Source organism: Nerophis lumbriciformis, linkage group LG26 (genome assembly GCF_033978685.3).
Source record: "Nerophis lumbriciformis linkage group LG26, RoL_Nlum_v2.1, whole genome shotgun sequence".
Lineage (NCBI taxonomy): Eukaryota > Metazoa > Chordata > Actinopteri > Syngnathiformes > Syngnathidae > Nerophis > Nerophis lumbriciformis.
The window spans coordinates 34,620,842-34,636,377 of NC_084573.2; the positions used below are offsets into that span (position 1 = coordinate 34,620,842).

A 15,536-nucleotide genomic window follows, 5' to 3' on the forward strand; every position below is an offset into this window, starting at 1 on the left:
TAACTCTTCCGGGATGCTACAATATATCTCAGGGAGAGCATGTCCCAAATTCCAAGGTGCTGTTTTGAGGCATGTTAAAAAAAATAATGCACTTTGTGACTTCAATAATAAATATGGCAGTGCCATGTTGGCATTTTTTTCCATAACTTGATTTATTTTGAAAAACCTTGTTACATTGTTTAATGCATCCAGCGGGGCATCACAACAAAATTAGGCATAATAATGTGTTAATTCCACGACTGTATATATCGGAATCGGTAATTAAGAGTTGGACAATATCGGGATATCGGCAAAAAAGCCATTATATTTAGGACAATCTATATCTGGCATTCAAAACCCAGCTAACTAATATGAAGTTAGTCTCTCACACGGGTTGTGTTCTCTTGCCATTTTAACTCAACTGTGGACCTAAAATGTCACCGTGTACAGTATGTGATGTGCACCAACACCACGCTAATGTGGCTGAAATTGGATCGCAGGGTTGTTCAAGCAGGCTTCGCTTCACATGGTGGCAAGACATGTCTGCTCGGCCCCGTGGGCAGCGGATGCCTGCCGTGCTGCGGCTGTGTGAGGTATTTTGGGGAAGGATGTCAACAATGCGCACAGCGGAATGTCAGAGGGGATCACAGAAATGACCGAGCCAACTGAGTGCAGAGTGCTTCAGTATTGGCACAGAGCTCTGTGCATGATTTCTGTGGCCAATGAACAAATATTAAAAGATCCAAGCTGGTGCATAGTGGTTTAATCTTTAACGATGGATCGATTAACCCTTAAAAGACAAATTACAGTTCTGGAAATCATGGAATATGACGTGTTCAGCTTCTAAAACCAGCTGCCCCCCTCGCCCACAACGAAGAGTTAGTCTGAACCAGCATTGTTAAGCACCCGCGACTACTGTCTACAGTCGCTGACCTTCACAGAGGACGCCACGGCCTTCAGAGGCCTACACTCGTGTAAGCGTTCCAGCTGGGACAAGCAGATGGGTAGTCACTGCACTTTTGTGGAGTGTGATAAAAACTTACTTGACACCAGAGGTGGGTAGTAACGCGCTACATTTACTCCGTTACATCTACTTGAGTAACTTTTGGGATAAATTGTACTTCTAAGAGTAGTTTTAATGCAACTTACTTTTACTTTTACTTGAGTATATTTATAGAGAAGAAACGCTACTTTTACTCCGCTACTTTTATCTACATTCAGCTCGCTACTCGCTACTAATTTTTATCGATCTGTTAATGCACGCTTTGTTTGTTTTGGTCTGTCAGACAGACCTTCAAAGTGCCTGCGTTACTGGTGACGTTTCACTCCGTTCCACCAATAAAATGCAGTCACTAGTGACGTTTGACTCCGTTCCACCAATCAGATGCAGTCACTGGTGACGTTGGACCAATCAAACAGAGCCAGGCGGTCACATGACCTGACTTAAACAAGTTGAAAAACTTATTGGGGTGTTACCATTTAGTGGTCAATTGTACGGAATATGTACTGTACTGTGCAATCTACTAATACAAGTTTCAATCAATCAATCAAAAGTGTGAAGGAAAAAAGACACTTTTTTATTTCAAACGTACATCCCGTCACAAGCCTAAAGACTGACTGCACAGTTCCTGTCTTCACAATAAAAGTGCCGCTCCATCGCGCCTGCGCTTTCAAAATAAGAGTCTCCGAAAGCCAGCGCAAACAAGCTAGCAAGCTACGGAATTTGCCGCCAATGTATTTCTTGTAAAGTGTGTGAAAACGAATATGGAAGCTGGACAAATAAGATACCAAAAACCAACCACTTTCATGTGGTATTAGACAGAAAGGAGGAACTTTTTTTCTCCTGCATTTGAAAACGTGGACGTTAAGCACTGCTGTCTGATTCCAATCAATGCAAGTCATCAGAATCAGGTAATACACCAACTTATATTCTTGTCAACATGAAAGAAAGGAATCTATATGTGTTAAACATGTATGTATATTCATTAAAACACCTTTAACATGTAAACAAAAACGGCAAAATAAATAAATATAAATGATATACTGTATATATCAATGTATGTGTATATATATATATATATATATATATATATATATATATATATATATATATATATATATATATATATATATATATATGATATGTGTGTGTATGTTACTCATCAGTTACTCAGTACTTGAGTAGTTTTTTCACAACATACTTTTTACTTTTACTCAAGTAAATATTTGGGTGACTACTCATTACTTTTACTTGAGTAATAAATCTCTAAAGTAACAGTACTCTTACTTCAATTTCTGGCTACTCTACCCACCTCTGCTTGACACAGCCAGGAGGTTAAAAGAATGGCCTTATTGACTATAGCCGGGTGTCTAAAGTGAGGCCCTGGGCTTCTTTCTTATTGGAATTCATTCGAAACATAAGCAAAGAAGAAAAAAACAGCAAAAATGGGGATTGAAAATAGCAGTGATTTCAAAAAGAAAGTTGAAATATTGGGAGAATAAAGCCATAATATCAAGAGAAAAAAGTGATATTTTTCTCCTGGAATTTTAAGATAATTAAGTTGGAATAAAATGGAGAAAATAAGTCATTTTAGAAGAATAATGTAGTTAGTTAGTTTATTATTTCTTCGGTCAGTGGTCAACAAAATAAACAAACAGTTTTACATAAACTTATAAATTTATGTACATTCATAAATTGAAAATGTTGTAGACTCTGATGCGGCTCAGCTGCATACCTACCGATTTTCCCGGGAGATTTCCGGATTTCGGTGCCTCTCGCAGATAACTCCCGGGATTAATTTTCTCCCATTTTCACACTAAACAATAATTATAAGGGTGTGACATGATTGTACAGCATTTAGCGCCCTCTACAATCTGTACTAACAGCGTGCCAGCCCAGCCTTTTGTTGTATGCATCTTCTGCTTGCACACGTAAGTGACAGCAAGGCATACTTAGTCAACAGCCACACAGGTTACACTGACGGTGGCCATATGAAACAACTTTAAGACTCTTACTAATAATGCGCCACACTTTGAAACCACACCAAACAAGAATGACAAACACATTTCGGGAGAACATCTGCACGGTAACACAACATAAACACAACAGAACAAATACCCAGAATCCCATGCAGCCCTGACTCTTCCGGGCTACATTATACACCCCCGCTACCACCAAACCCCGCCCCCACCCCAACCCTGCTCCCCCACACCCCCTCCGTGCGTCGGTTGAGGTGGGCGGGGTTTGGTAGCGGGGGTGTATAATGTAGCCCGAAAGAGTTAGGGCTGCATGGGATTCTGGGTATTTGTTCTGTTGTGTTTATGTTGTGTGCGACTTATACTCAGGAACGACTCATGTGTGAAATTATTAATACATTACCGTAAAATATCAAATAATATTATTGATCTCATTCACGTAAGAGACTAGACGTATAAGATTTCATGGGATTTAGCGATTAGGAGTGACAGATTGTTTGGTAAACGTATAGCATGTTCTATATGTTATAGTTATTTGAATGACTCTTACCATAATATGTTACGTTAACATACCAGTTGATTATTTATGCCTCATATAACGTACACTTATTCAGCCTGTTGTTCACTATTCTTGATTTATTTTAAATTGCCTTTCAAATGTCTATTCTTGGTGTTGGCTTATATCAAATAAATTTCCCCAAAAAATGCGACTTATACTTCAGTGCGACTTATATATGTTTTTTTTCCTTCTTTATTATGCATTTTCGGCCGGTGCGACTTATACTCCGGAGCGACTTATACTCCGAAAAATACGAAAATTACTTTAAAATATTTTTTAAAGTAATAATTTCTTATTTCAAGCATGTAAAAAAAAAATCATGACTTTGACACAATTGTGTCTCATAATTAAAACAGATGACAGCCAAATAGACTTTGCTGTGTTATTTTCAATGAAACAATAGAAAATACGTACTCGTATAGTAGTACACTTGTTATTAGTGAGAATATACTCATTTTAAGGTATTTTTGGGTTCATTGAGGTTAGCCAATTTTACTTGTTTTGGAAAGTCTTGACAAGCCACATTTTCTTGTTCTATTGGCAGATAATTTTGCTTAGTTCAAATAAAATACCCCTCATTTTTGTATTTTTTTTTCTTGTTTTTGAACACTGACTTTTTGCAGTGTAGACTATTTAGTATGGTGCCCTCAGTGGAAAGACACCCCCAGATTTTGGTTTTACTCCTCAACCCTTCTGGGAGAAAAAAGGTCTTTGTTTGAAGTAAACTCATCTTTCTAACTAAAAAATAAAGTGAAAGAGTTTGGTAACGACATACTTGCCAACCTTGAGACCTCCGATTTCGGGAGGTGGGGGGTGGGGGCGTGGTTGAGGGCGTGGTTAAGAGGGGAGGAGTATATTTACAGCTAGAATTCACCAAGTATATGGGCGAGGGCGGACCTACGTCACTTCCGCCCTCCAATCCCCTAGCAACGCGGTCGCCATATTGAATTCGTTGAAAACAAACCAGCCTACAGCGAACACAGCATTGACAGAAAAGGCATTTAACGAGGTTTCACGGCATTTTAAACTGTTCTAAATGGCGTATGATTATGTAAATAGTTTTTCCAGTGAGGCTAGGTTAAGATACGAGTTAAAATGTTCTGTTGTTGGATTAAACGACTGCCCTTACCGCCTTCCAGCAGATGCGTGGACTGATAATCCTACACAATGGCCGGACATGGAATTTGGAAATCTTTATGTCTACCTCACAAGCGCACCAGGTCGGTTGTTAGCTTCGGTTGTTATATAACGAATAAATCACATAAAAATTGTTAAATCACCCAAGGTATGTTGATAAATGATAATAAGGATGACACGGTGGCTACCAGTATCTGTATATTTATTATATCTGTAGAGAGCTCATTCAAATTCAGTTCAGTATTATGATTTATTATTTGCTGAATTACTGGAAATAGCCGTTATACCGTATGTTATTGTTGTGCAACAACAACAACTTCAGCTGTCGAACGTTATTCAGTAAAAATTCAACGGGTTCAACATTAGCATGGACCAAGTTGTGGTTAAGAAGGTGGATTTTTGTTCCTTATATTTACCAGAAACGAAGTGATCCGAACACACGACCCGGGATTTTGGGGGACTCCAGTGAGAACCGTCCTCGTTTTCCCGGTGTAAAGCTGCGAGCCATTTGTCTCGTCTCTGTGGGCTTTTAGCACGCTTTGGCAGAACAAAATACGACCTTTGTTTTCCCTGTTTCCAGTTGTGGTTTGCACAACCAAAAAAACAGTTTTTTGGCATTTTGGAGGCAGAATGACGGGTTTAATCAGCGCAGGTCGACAGGTTAAAGAGTCATGGCGACGGTTTGTTTTCAACGCCAGTCAGGTTGCTATGGCTCGAAGAACCCGTATGTAGCTCAGTTGCCCGGATGTCGGCCCTGCCCCATACAAGAAATACTTGACTTTCAGTGAATTCTAGTTATATATATATATATATATAAGAGAAATATTTGAATTTCAGTGTTCATTTATTTACACATATACACACACATAACACTCATCTACTCATTGTTGAGTTAAGGGTTGAATTGTCCATCCTTGTTCTATTCTCTGTCACTATTTTTCTAACCATGCTGAACACCCTCTCTGATGATGCATTCTGCTTCGTCTCCTTGTGTGCGCAGTTGTGCACTGCACTCTCTAAAAGCCGTAGATGTTATTGTCACATATGCATGTACAGTAGATGGCAGTATTGTCCTGTTTAAGAGTGTCACAACATTGCTGTTTACGGCAGACGAACTGCTTTACGGTAGACGAAAACGTGACTGCTGTTGTTGTGTGTTGTTACCGCGCTGGGAGGATGAATGAAACTGCCTAACAATAAACCCACATAAGAAACCAAGAACTCGCCCTCGATCATTCTACAGCAGGAGTGCTCACACTTTTTCTGCAGGCGAGCTACTTTTCAATTGATCAAGTCGTGGGGATCTACCTCATTCATATATATAATTTATATTTACTTATTTATGAAATATATGTTTTTGTTAACAACTTAAAGGTGGTTAAAGAAACAACAAGCATGTTTAACACATATAGTTAATATTGTTAACAACTTAAAGGTGGTTAAAGATAATACAAGCATGTTTAATACATATAGTTAATATTGTTAACAACTTAAAGGTGTTTAAAGATAATACAAGCATGTTTAACACATATAGATTCCTTTCTTTCATGAAGACAAGAATATAAGTTGGTGTATTACCTGATTGTGATGACTTGCATTGATTGGAATCAGACAGTGGTGCTGATAACGTCCGCATTTTCGAATGGAGGAGAAAAAAAGTCCTCCTTTCTGTCCAATACCACATGAAAGTGGTTGGTTTTTGGCATCTTATTTGTCCAGCTTCCGTACTCCTTTGTATACACTTTACAAGAAATACATTGTCGGCAAACTCCGTAGCTTGCTAGCTTGTGCACGCCAGCTTTCTGAGACTCTTATTTTGGTAGCGCAGGCAGGATGAAGCAGAGCTTTTATTGTGCAACTGTGCAGTCGGTCTTTGGAGTTTTGACGACAGGTACGGCATCAGAGTCTGTTGAAATAAAGTGTTTCTCGCCTTCCAGTCGGTAATTTTAATGAGCTGGCAGCAGCCAGCGTCATCTCAGAAGACCCTCGGGTGGCGTGAATGTCAATCAAGTGACGAAAGTGACGTCATAGTGAAGATTTATGATCGCTCATTTTTAGGACTATTTTTTTAATGCCTGGCTGGTGATCGACTGACACACCCTCCGAGATCGACCGGTAGATAGCGATCGACGTAATGAGCACCCCTGTTCTACAGTTATAATGTGATTGGGCAGGCATGCTGTTTATATTGTGGGAAAGCGGACGTGAAAACAGGCTGTCGACACGTCACTCAGGTCTGCATGGAGCTGGAGGGGGCGTGGCCTGAATTTCGAGAGATTTTCGGGAGAAAATTTGTCCCGGGAGGTTTTCGGGAGAGGCGTTGAATTTCGGGAGTCTCCCGGAAAATCCGGGAGGGTTGGCAAGTATGGGTAACGAGGAGCAATCTCTTACCTGTCTGATGAAGAAGTCCCCGTGGATGAGCGACACGAGGCCAAAGTTTGTGTATTTGAACACATGGTCCATCAACCACATCATTTTTCGTACCGCCTGAAATTAGGAAAGACTACATGAATTACTCTGGCTTTTATTTCCATAGAAGCAACATGAATAATAGAAGGGGACCTCAAATAACACCTTGCATGCTCAATTAAAAACATATGCACCGCCATATTAAGGAAAAGAAATGTCATCGCATTGGAATAAAAACCAGAAGGAAACACTAATATAAAAAGTAAACAGGCAGTGTGGTAGACCCATTAAGAAGAATATATCGCTACAGCCAAAACTATAATATCGCCTTCATAAATCTGTTGGTATCATCTGCGGCAAACATTTTATGAACACCGAGGGTTCCCTTTGAAAGGTCAGCCACAGGTAAACACATCCCTCCTCTTACCGTGCCCTTGTCTTGCAGGCACATCATGAGCGTGCACACATCTCCCGTGGATTGATGGTTGACAATGACCATGGCTTCGTCTTCAGAGATGGGCCGCACATCATCACCCCACTCCGTTACTGCAACGCAAACAAGACAAATAGAATGATAAATAAATAGAATATGTTTTATCACATGGTCTCTCTTTCAAAATATGGCAAGAGAGCAGCAACTCTTCACAACTATCAATATCCATTTATTCCCGGAGTGATATTTGCCCAACGGAAGCAGATTCTTTTTAGTTGATTGCCGTGTTGAATAAATCACTCCAACATTTTTCCACTGTGGGCCGCATCCAAAAAAACAAAAATGTACTCTTATTAGTACAAACATGAAAAAATAAACCCCAAAAAAGACGTTTGGTTCCATTATATTTTTCTTTGTGAGGATTATGACCAAATTACATAAATATTACAAGTTATTATGAATGTGCCTGACACTACATTACATACCGTATTTTTCGGACTATAAGGCGCACTTAAAGGCCTACTGAAAGCCACTACTACCGACCACGCAGTCTGATAGTTTATATATCAATGATGGAATCTTAACATTGCAACACATGCCAATAGCTTACTAATGTGCAATTTTAAATTTTGCGCGAAATATCCTGTTGAAAACGTCTCGGTATGATGACATCAGCGCGTGACGTCGCGGATTGTGGAGGACATTTTGGGACAGCATGGTGGCCAGCTATTAAGTTGTCTGTTTTCATCGCAAAATTCCACGGTATTCTGGACATCTGTGTTGGTGAATCTTTTGCAATTTCTTCAATGAACAAAGGAGACAGCAAAGAAGAAAGCTGTAGGTGGGAAGCGGTGTATTGCGGCTGACTGCAGCAACACAAACACAGCCGGTGTTTCATTGTTTACATTCCCGGAAGATGACAGTCAAGCTTTACCATTGGTCTGTGGAGAACTGGGACAACAGAGACTCTTACCAGGAGGACTTTGAGTTGGATGCGCAGACGCGGTACCGTGAGTACGCATGCAGCTGCGGCTTCCAAACATTTGATCGCTTGCCCGTACGTGCGTGCCGCTATGTGCATGTCACGTACGTAACTTTGGGGAAATATATGTGCTGTATGAACTTTGGGGAGGTGAACGGTACTTTGGGCTGTGGGATTGAGTGTGTTGTGCAGGTGTTTGAGTTGTATTGGCGGGTTATATGGACGGGAGGGGGGAGGTGTTTGTTATGCGGGATTAATTTGTGGCATATTAAATATAAGCCTGGTTGTGTTGTGGCTAATAGAGTATATATATGTCTTGTGTTTATTTACTGTTTTAGTCATTCCCAGCTGAATATCAGGTCCCACCCGCCTCTCACAGCATCTCCCCTAACTGAATCGCTCCCACTGCCCTCTAGTCCTTCACTCTCACTTTCCTCATCCACAAATCTTTCATCCTCGCTCAAATTAATGGGGAAATCGTCGCTTTCTCGGTCCGAATCGCTCTCACTGCTGGTGGCCATGATTGTAAACAATGTGCAGATGTGAGGAGCTCCACAATCTGTGACGTCACGCTACTCGTCTGCTACTTCCGGTACAGGCAAGGCTTTTTTATCAGCGACCAAAAGTTGCGAACTTTATCGTCGATGTTCTCTACTAAATCCTGTGTGTATAAGGACCGCAAAATGGCACCTATTAGCAGACATTATCTCACGTTTTTTCCACAATATTATGCAAAACCAACATTTTTTACCTACTGGTACCTGCTGATCTGTATTTGGGGTCTGCATAAGTACTGAAAATTTGCGCGATTCCGCCATTGTAGTCCGTGTGGACGCCGTAGTCGATAAGCTTCTTGTTTTTCTCTACCTTCTTGTTATGGGACATTCATCTTTTGCTGCCATTTCTAATATAAAGTAGCGTAAAGTTCTTATTTATATCTGTCAGCAGACTAGCTATCAAAGAGCTAAAAACTGTAGTGGGTTTACATTATTCATCCATGGAAATTTAGTTATTAGAGTGTCCCGGTCGGACGGTTTTTCACGGGACACATTTTCGGCGTTGATGTTGCATTATCGAGCCATGGATGAGGAGATGCTGCTCCGTTATTGATTGAAGTAAAGTCTGAATGTCATTAAAACAGTTAGCTCCATCTTTTGACACTTCTTCCACTCCCATCCTTGCATGCTACAACAACAACAACAAATACAAAAGATGACGGGGAGAAGACCCCATATTTGGCACTTTATAGGCAAAATAGAATGACTCCCAGGGGCTCCAATGTATGTGGACTTTTGCTCACATTTACCAGTTAGAATGTTTTGTTTTTTTTTATCATAAAAAACGTGTGCTTGTCTTACATAAAGATTTTGAATGACGGGCACATTTCCAAAAATAGTGCAGTTCCCTTTTTTACCCAATGTCATTTAAAACTGTTCTTTTTACTTTATTCTTTGTTTCTAATCACACTTTTTTTTTTTTTTTTTTAATAAATATTACAATAGTATGGATCTATAATTACTCCCCCCATATAAGACTTCACACCTCTTTTCACTTAATATTAAGGATTTATTCTACTAATATGTAAAACACAGGTGGTGGGGGTGCCTTATATTTAAGTGTGCTTTATAGCCTGGAAATTACATCATGACATAGATTAAAAGTATGCCGTTTTTCCCTTTATATACATTTTACTTTGCATATTTTGACCTTTATTCAGTTGGGTTAAGCGTGTTTCTTTAGGCAAAAAAATTTAATTAACAACCGTGTAGCGGGGGTCTGCATGCGGCCCTTTAGCACCGCCCTAGTTGCTCCCTGGAGCTTTTTCTAAAATGTATGAAAATAGAAAAAGATGGGGGGAAAACATATTTTTGTTTTAATAGGGTTTCTGTAGGAGAACAAACATGACACAAACCTCCCTAATTGTTAGAAATCCCACTGTTTTTAATGCTTCTCCGATGACTATTTGGCAAGCACCGTTTTGTCCTAGCAATTTTGGTGGTCCTTGAACTCACCGTAGTTTGTTCACATGTATAACTTTCTTCAACGATGCCAGAGAAAGACATACTCTATGCCACTCATTCTTTGTCTCATTTTGTCCACCAAATGTTTTGTGCTGTGTGTGAATGCACAAAGGAGAGTTTTGTTGATGTTATTGGAGTGCTTATCAAGCATATTTGGTCAGTGCATGGCTGCAAGCTAATCGATGCTAACATGCTATTTAGGCTGGCTTTATGTACGTATTGCATCATTATGCCTCACTTGTCTGTATATTTGAGATCATTTAATTTCCTTTACATTTGTCCTCTGTGTATTTAATTTATATATGCATTGTTCATGACATATTATCTGTATGTAATATTGCCTGCATTTCTGATAGTGGTTTGTGTGCCGGTATAGACCACAGCAAACGTAACCCAGCTTGCAAAGATTGTAAACAATCCATTTTAAGGAGACAGCCCGCCATTTCCTTTAACTTGGACACATACTGTACATCTATACCTTTAGCCATTCTAAGCCATTTAGGCCATGTCTACACTAAGTCCTTTAACCCCTTAAAGGGGAACATTATCACCAGACCTATGTAAGCGTCAATATATACCTTGACGTTGCAGAAAAAAGACCATATATTTTTTTAACCGATTTCCGAACTCTAAATGGGTGAATTTTGGCGAATTAAACGCCTTTCTATTATTCGCTCTCGGACGTCACATCGGGAAGCAATCCGCCATTTTCTCACTTTCGTCGGTGTGTTGTCGGAGGGTGTAACAACACGAACAGGGAAGGATTCAAGTTGCACCAGTGGCCCAAAGATGCGAAAGTGGCAAGAAATTGGACGAAAATTGTTCAAAATACGAGGCTGTGGGGAAAGCCGACGAAATGGTCAGTCGTTTGTTCCGCACACTTTACCGACGAAAGCTATGCTACGACAGAGATGGCAAGAATGTGTGGATATCCTGCGACACTCAAAGCAGATGCATTTTCAACGATAAAGTCAAAGAAATCTGCCGCCAGACCCCCATTGAATCTGCCGGAGTGTGTGAGCTATTCAGGGACAAAGGACCTCGGTAGCACGGCAAGCAATGGCGGCAGTTTGTTCCCGCAGACGAGCGAGCTAAACCCCCTGGATGTCTTGGCTCACACCGTCCCTTATGCCACCGAAGATGATCAAGAGAAGAATATCGACCCTAGCTTCCCTGGCCTGCTGACATCAACTCCAAAACTGGACAGATCAGCTTTCAGGAAAAGAGAGCGGATGAGGGTATGTCTACAGAATACATTAATTGATGAAAACTTTATTCATTACTCGCGGTTTTTACGTAAATTATTATACATAAACTGTGTTGACCAATAATTTAGCTTAAAAACATTTATTTTTTTCAATCATTCGAGTACATTCGGGTAGTCTTGTGTAATGCAGTATTTTGTGTCTATTTAGGTATGGTTAACCTGAGTGCTGAAATCGTGGAAAAATATATGTTCTTAGCGCGCCTGAAATGGGCTGTCTGCACTCTCAAAGTGCATGTTGTTGCCAAATGTATTTCATATGCTGTAAACCTAGTTCAGAGTTGTTAGTAGCTCCCTGTGCGTTATCGAATCAATTTTAAACTCCTTTTATTTGTTTTTAAATGTCTAAACAACCTCGCGCCAACCTATCTCTCCGACCTCCTTCAGCCTTACTGCCCCACCCGATCCTTAAGATCAGCCGATCAGCTGCTGTTAACGGTCCCTGACACAAGGCTGAAGCTTAGAGGTGACAGAGCTTTCGCCGTTGCTGCTCCCAAGCTCTGGAACGACCTACCTCTGAGTATTAGACAAGCCTCCTCTCTTCCTGCTTTTAAATCTCTCTTAAAAACATACTTTTATTCCATGGCTTTTAACACTGAGTGATCTCCATCCTGCAATGGCGCCCCATAATACACCTGCTGTGTACCTGTTTTTATGTTTTTATGTATTCTATTTTTTTTTTTATCGTGTTCTGTTTGTGTTGTGTTGTGTTTGCTCGGTACTCGTATTATCTTTTAACCTGCCCATTGTACAGCACTTTGGCTACCCCTGTGCTAAATTTTAAATGTGCTTTATAAATAAAGTTGATTTGATTTGATTAGTAATTATCTTATCAGACAGTGTTAAGCCGCTGTAATCAGAGTCTGAATCCGAGCTAATGTCGCTATACCTTGCTGTTTGTTTGTGTTGGTATCACTGTGTGACGTCACAGGAAAATGGACGGGTGTATATAACGATGGTTAAAATCAGGCACTTTGAAGCTTTTTTTTAGGTATATTGCGTGATGGGTAAAATTTTGAAAAAAAACTTCAAAAAATAAAATAAGCCACTGGGAACTGATTTTTAATGGTTTTAACCCTTCTGAAATTGTGATAATGTTCCCCTTTAAAGCAGCCCGCGGGCCACACCGGCCCTTTGTGCGTCCCTGTCCGGCCCGCGTAAGGCCAATCATAAATTACAAAATAAATTTAAAAAGTATCTATGTCGAGCGTACAATACAACGATGCTGCTTTTGTTTTGAAAAGCGTTATTTGTATTACTACCGTGTGGACGTATGCTCGTGCGCGATTGTGAGTGAATGTGAACAGCGGCAATCACAAATTAAAAAATAAATTTAAAAAAACATCTATGTCGTGCCTGCAATACAACTGTGCTGCTTTTATTTTGAAAAGTGTTATTTATGGGCGTATGTCCGTGTGTAACCTGTGAGTGAAGGTGCACAGCGACAAGTGATGCCCGGTTATCCCCGAGACGCTAAAAAGAGAAAAGTTGATGACGAATGGCGTGTTTTCAACAAGACATGGACTGCCAAGTATTTCTTTACAGAAATTAAAGGTAAAGCCGTGTGCTTAATTTGTGGTACACAGGTTGCTGTGTTTAAAGAATATAATTTTTATCGCCACTACACGACGAAGCACGAGGAAAAATACCGGAATCTGTCTGATGAAGCGCGCGCAAGGGAGGCTGATGCGTTGATGGTAAAACTGCAAACCCAACAAGGACTTTTTGCCAAATTTCACCCCCCCAGAGATGCAGCCATCAGGACAAGTTTCGTAATTTCCCACAAAATCGCCAGAAAAAGTAAGGTGTTTTCTGACGGAGAGTTTATTAAGGAGTGCTTATTGGACTCTGTTGCGCTGATATGCCCGGAGAAGAGGGGCGCATTTGAGAACGTGTCATTCTCCCGACGCACTGTAACGAGGCGGGTTGAGACCATCGCTGGAAACTTGTAGCTTCGGCTGAAGAACAGAATGGCCGACTTTGACTGTTTTTCGCTGGCTTTGGATGAGAGCTGCGATGTACGTAACACCGCCCAGCTGCTCATCTTCTTACGTGGGATAACTGCAGACTTTCAAATCACGGAGGAGCTGGCAGCCATGCAGTCAATTAAAGAGACAACCACAGGTAATGACTTGTTCACATAGGTAAATGCGTGTTTGGACATGTTAGGACTGAAATGGGACAAGCTGGCAGGTGTGACAACAGATGGTTGTCCAAATCTGACAGGGAAAAATTTTGGACTTTTAAAGAGGATGCAGGATAAAGTGACAGAAATGGACATTTTTGCATTGTATTATACATCAGGAAGTGTTGTGTAAGACAGTGTTAAAAATAAAACCATCAAAAGCAATCTGCTTTTGTATAAAGTTAAGTTAGGTTACCGTATTTTTTGGACTATAAGTCGCATGAGCAAATTGTTGAACAGTTTAAGAAAAACCTTTCTCAACCAGCTATTGCAAGGAATTTAGGGATTTCACCATCTACCGTTCGTAATATCATCAAAGGGTTCAGAGAATCTGGAGAAATCACTGCACGTAAGCAGCTAAGCCCGTGACCTTCAATCCCTCAGGCTGTACTGCATCAACAAGCGATATCAGTGTGTAAGGGATATCACCACATGGACTCAGGAACACTTCAGAAACCCACTGTCAGTAACTACAGTTGGTCGCTACATCTGTAAGTGCAAGTTAAAACTCTCCTATGCAAGGCAAAAACCGTTTATCAACAACACCCAGAAACCCTGTCGGCTTCGCTGGGTCTGAGCTCATCTAAGATGTACTGATACAAAGTGGAAAAGTGTTCGTGGTCTGACGAGTCCACATTTCAAATTGTTTTTGGAAACTGTGGACGTCGTGTCCTCCGGACCAAAGAGGAAAAGAACCATCCGGATTGTTAGAGGCGCAAAGTTGAAAAGCCAGCATGTGTGATGGTATGGGGGTGTATTAGTGCCCAAGACATGGGTAACTTACACATCTGTGAAGGCGCCATTAATGCTGAAAGGTACAAACAGGTTTTGGAGCAACATATGTTGCCATCCAAGCAACGTTACCATGGACGCCCCTGCTTATTTCAGCAAGACAATGCCAAGCCACGTGTTACATCAATGTGGCTTCATAGTAAAAGAGTGCGGGTATTAGACTGGCCTGCCTGTAGTCCAGACCTGTCTCCCATTGAAAATGTGTGGCGCATTATGAAGCCTAAAATAGCACAACGGAGACCCCCGGACTGTTGAACAACTTAAGCTGTACATCAAGCAAGAATGGGAAAGAATTCCACCTGAGAAGCTTCAAAAATGTGTCTCCTCAGTTCCCAAACGTTTACGGAGTGTTGTTAAAAGGAAAGGCCATGTAACACAGTGGTGAACATGCCCTTTCCCAACTACTTTGGCACATGTTGCAGCCATGAAATTCTAAGTTAATTATTATTTGCAAAAAATAAATAAAGTTTATGAGTTTGAATATCGCCCGGAAAAGGGTGGAATGCCATCTTCGGGTTGGGGAGGAGACCCTGCCCCAAGTGGAGGAGTTCAAGTACCTCGGAGTCTTGTTCACGAGTGAGGGAAGAGTGCATCGTGAGATCGACAGGCGGATCGGTGCGGCGTCTTCAGTAATGCGGACGCTGTATCGATCCGTTGTGGTGAAGAAGGAGCTGAGCCGGAAGGCAAAGCTCTCAATTTACCGGTCGATCTACGTTCCCATCCTCACCTATGGTCATGAGCTTTGGGTTATGACCGAAAGGACAAGATCACGGGTACAAGCGGCCGAAATGAGTTTCCT

General features: G+C 40.9%; 1 protein-coding gene across 1 annotated transcript in view; it reads right to left on the minus strand.

Annotated features, from left to right (window-relative positions):
• Positions 1-15,536, minus strand: part of lpgat1 (lysophosphatidylglycerol acyltransferase 1) — a 133,692-nt gene that overhangs the window by 72,811 nt on the left and 45,345 nt on the right. Inside the window, exons 3-4 of the mRNA XM_061986992.2 lie at positions 7,488-7,606; positions 7,043-7,138 (exon numbers count right to left, since the gene is read on the minus strand). Coding sequence (XP_061842976.1) covers positions 7,043-7,138; positions 7,488-7,606 — 215 coding nt within the window. The remainder of the gene's footprint in view (positions 1-7,042; positions 7,139-7,487; positions 7,607-15,536) is intronic.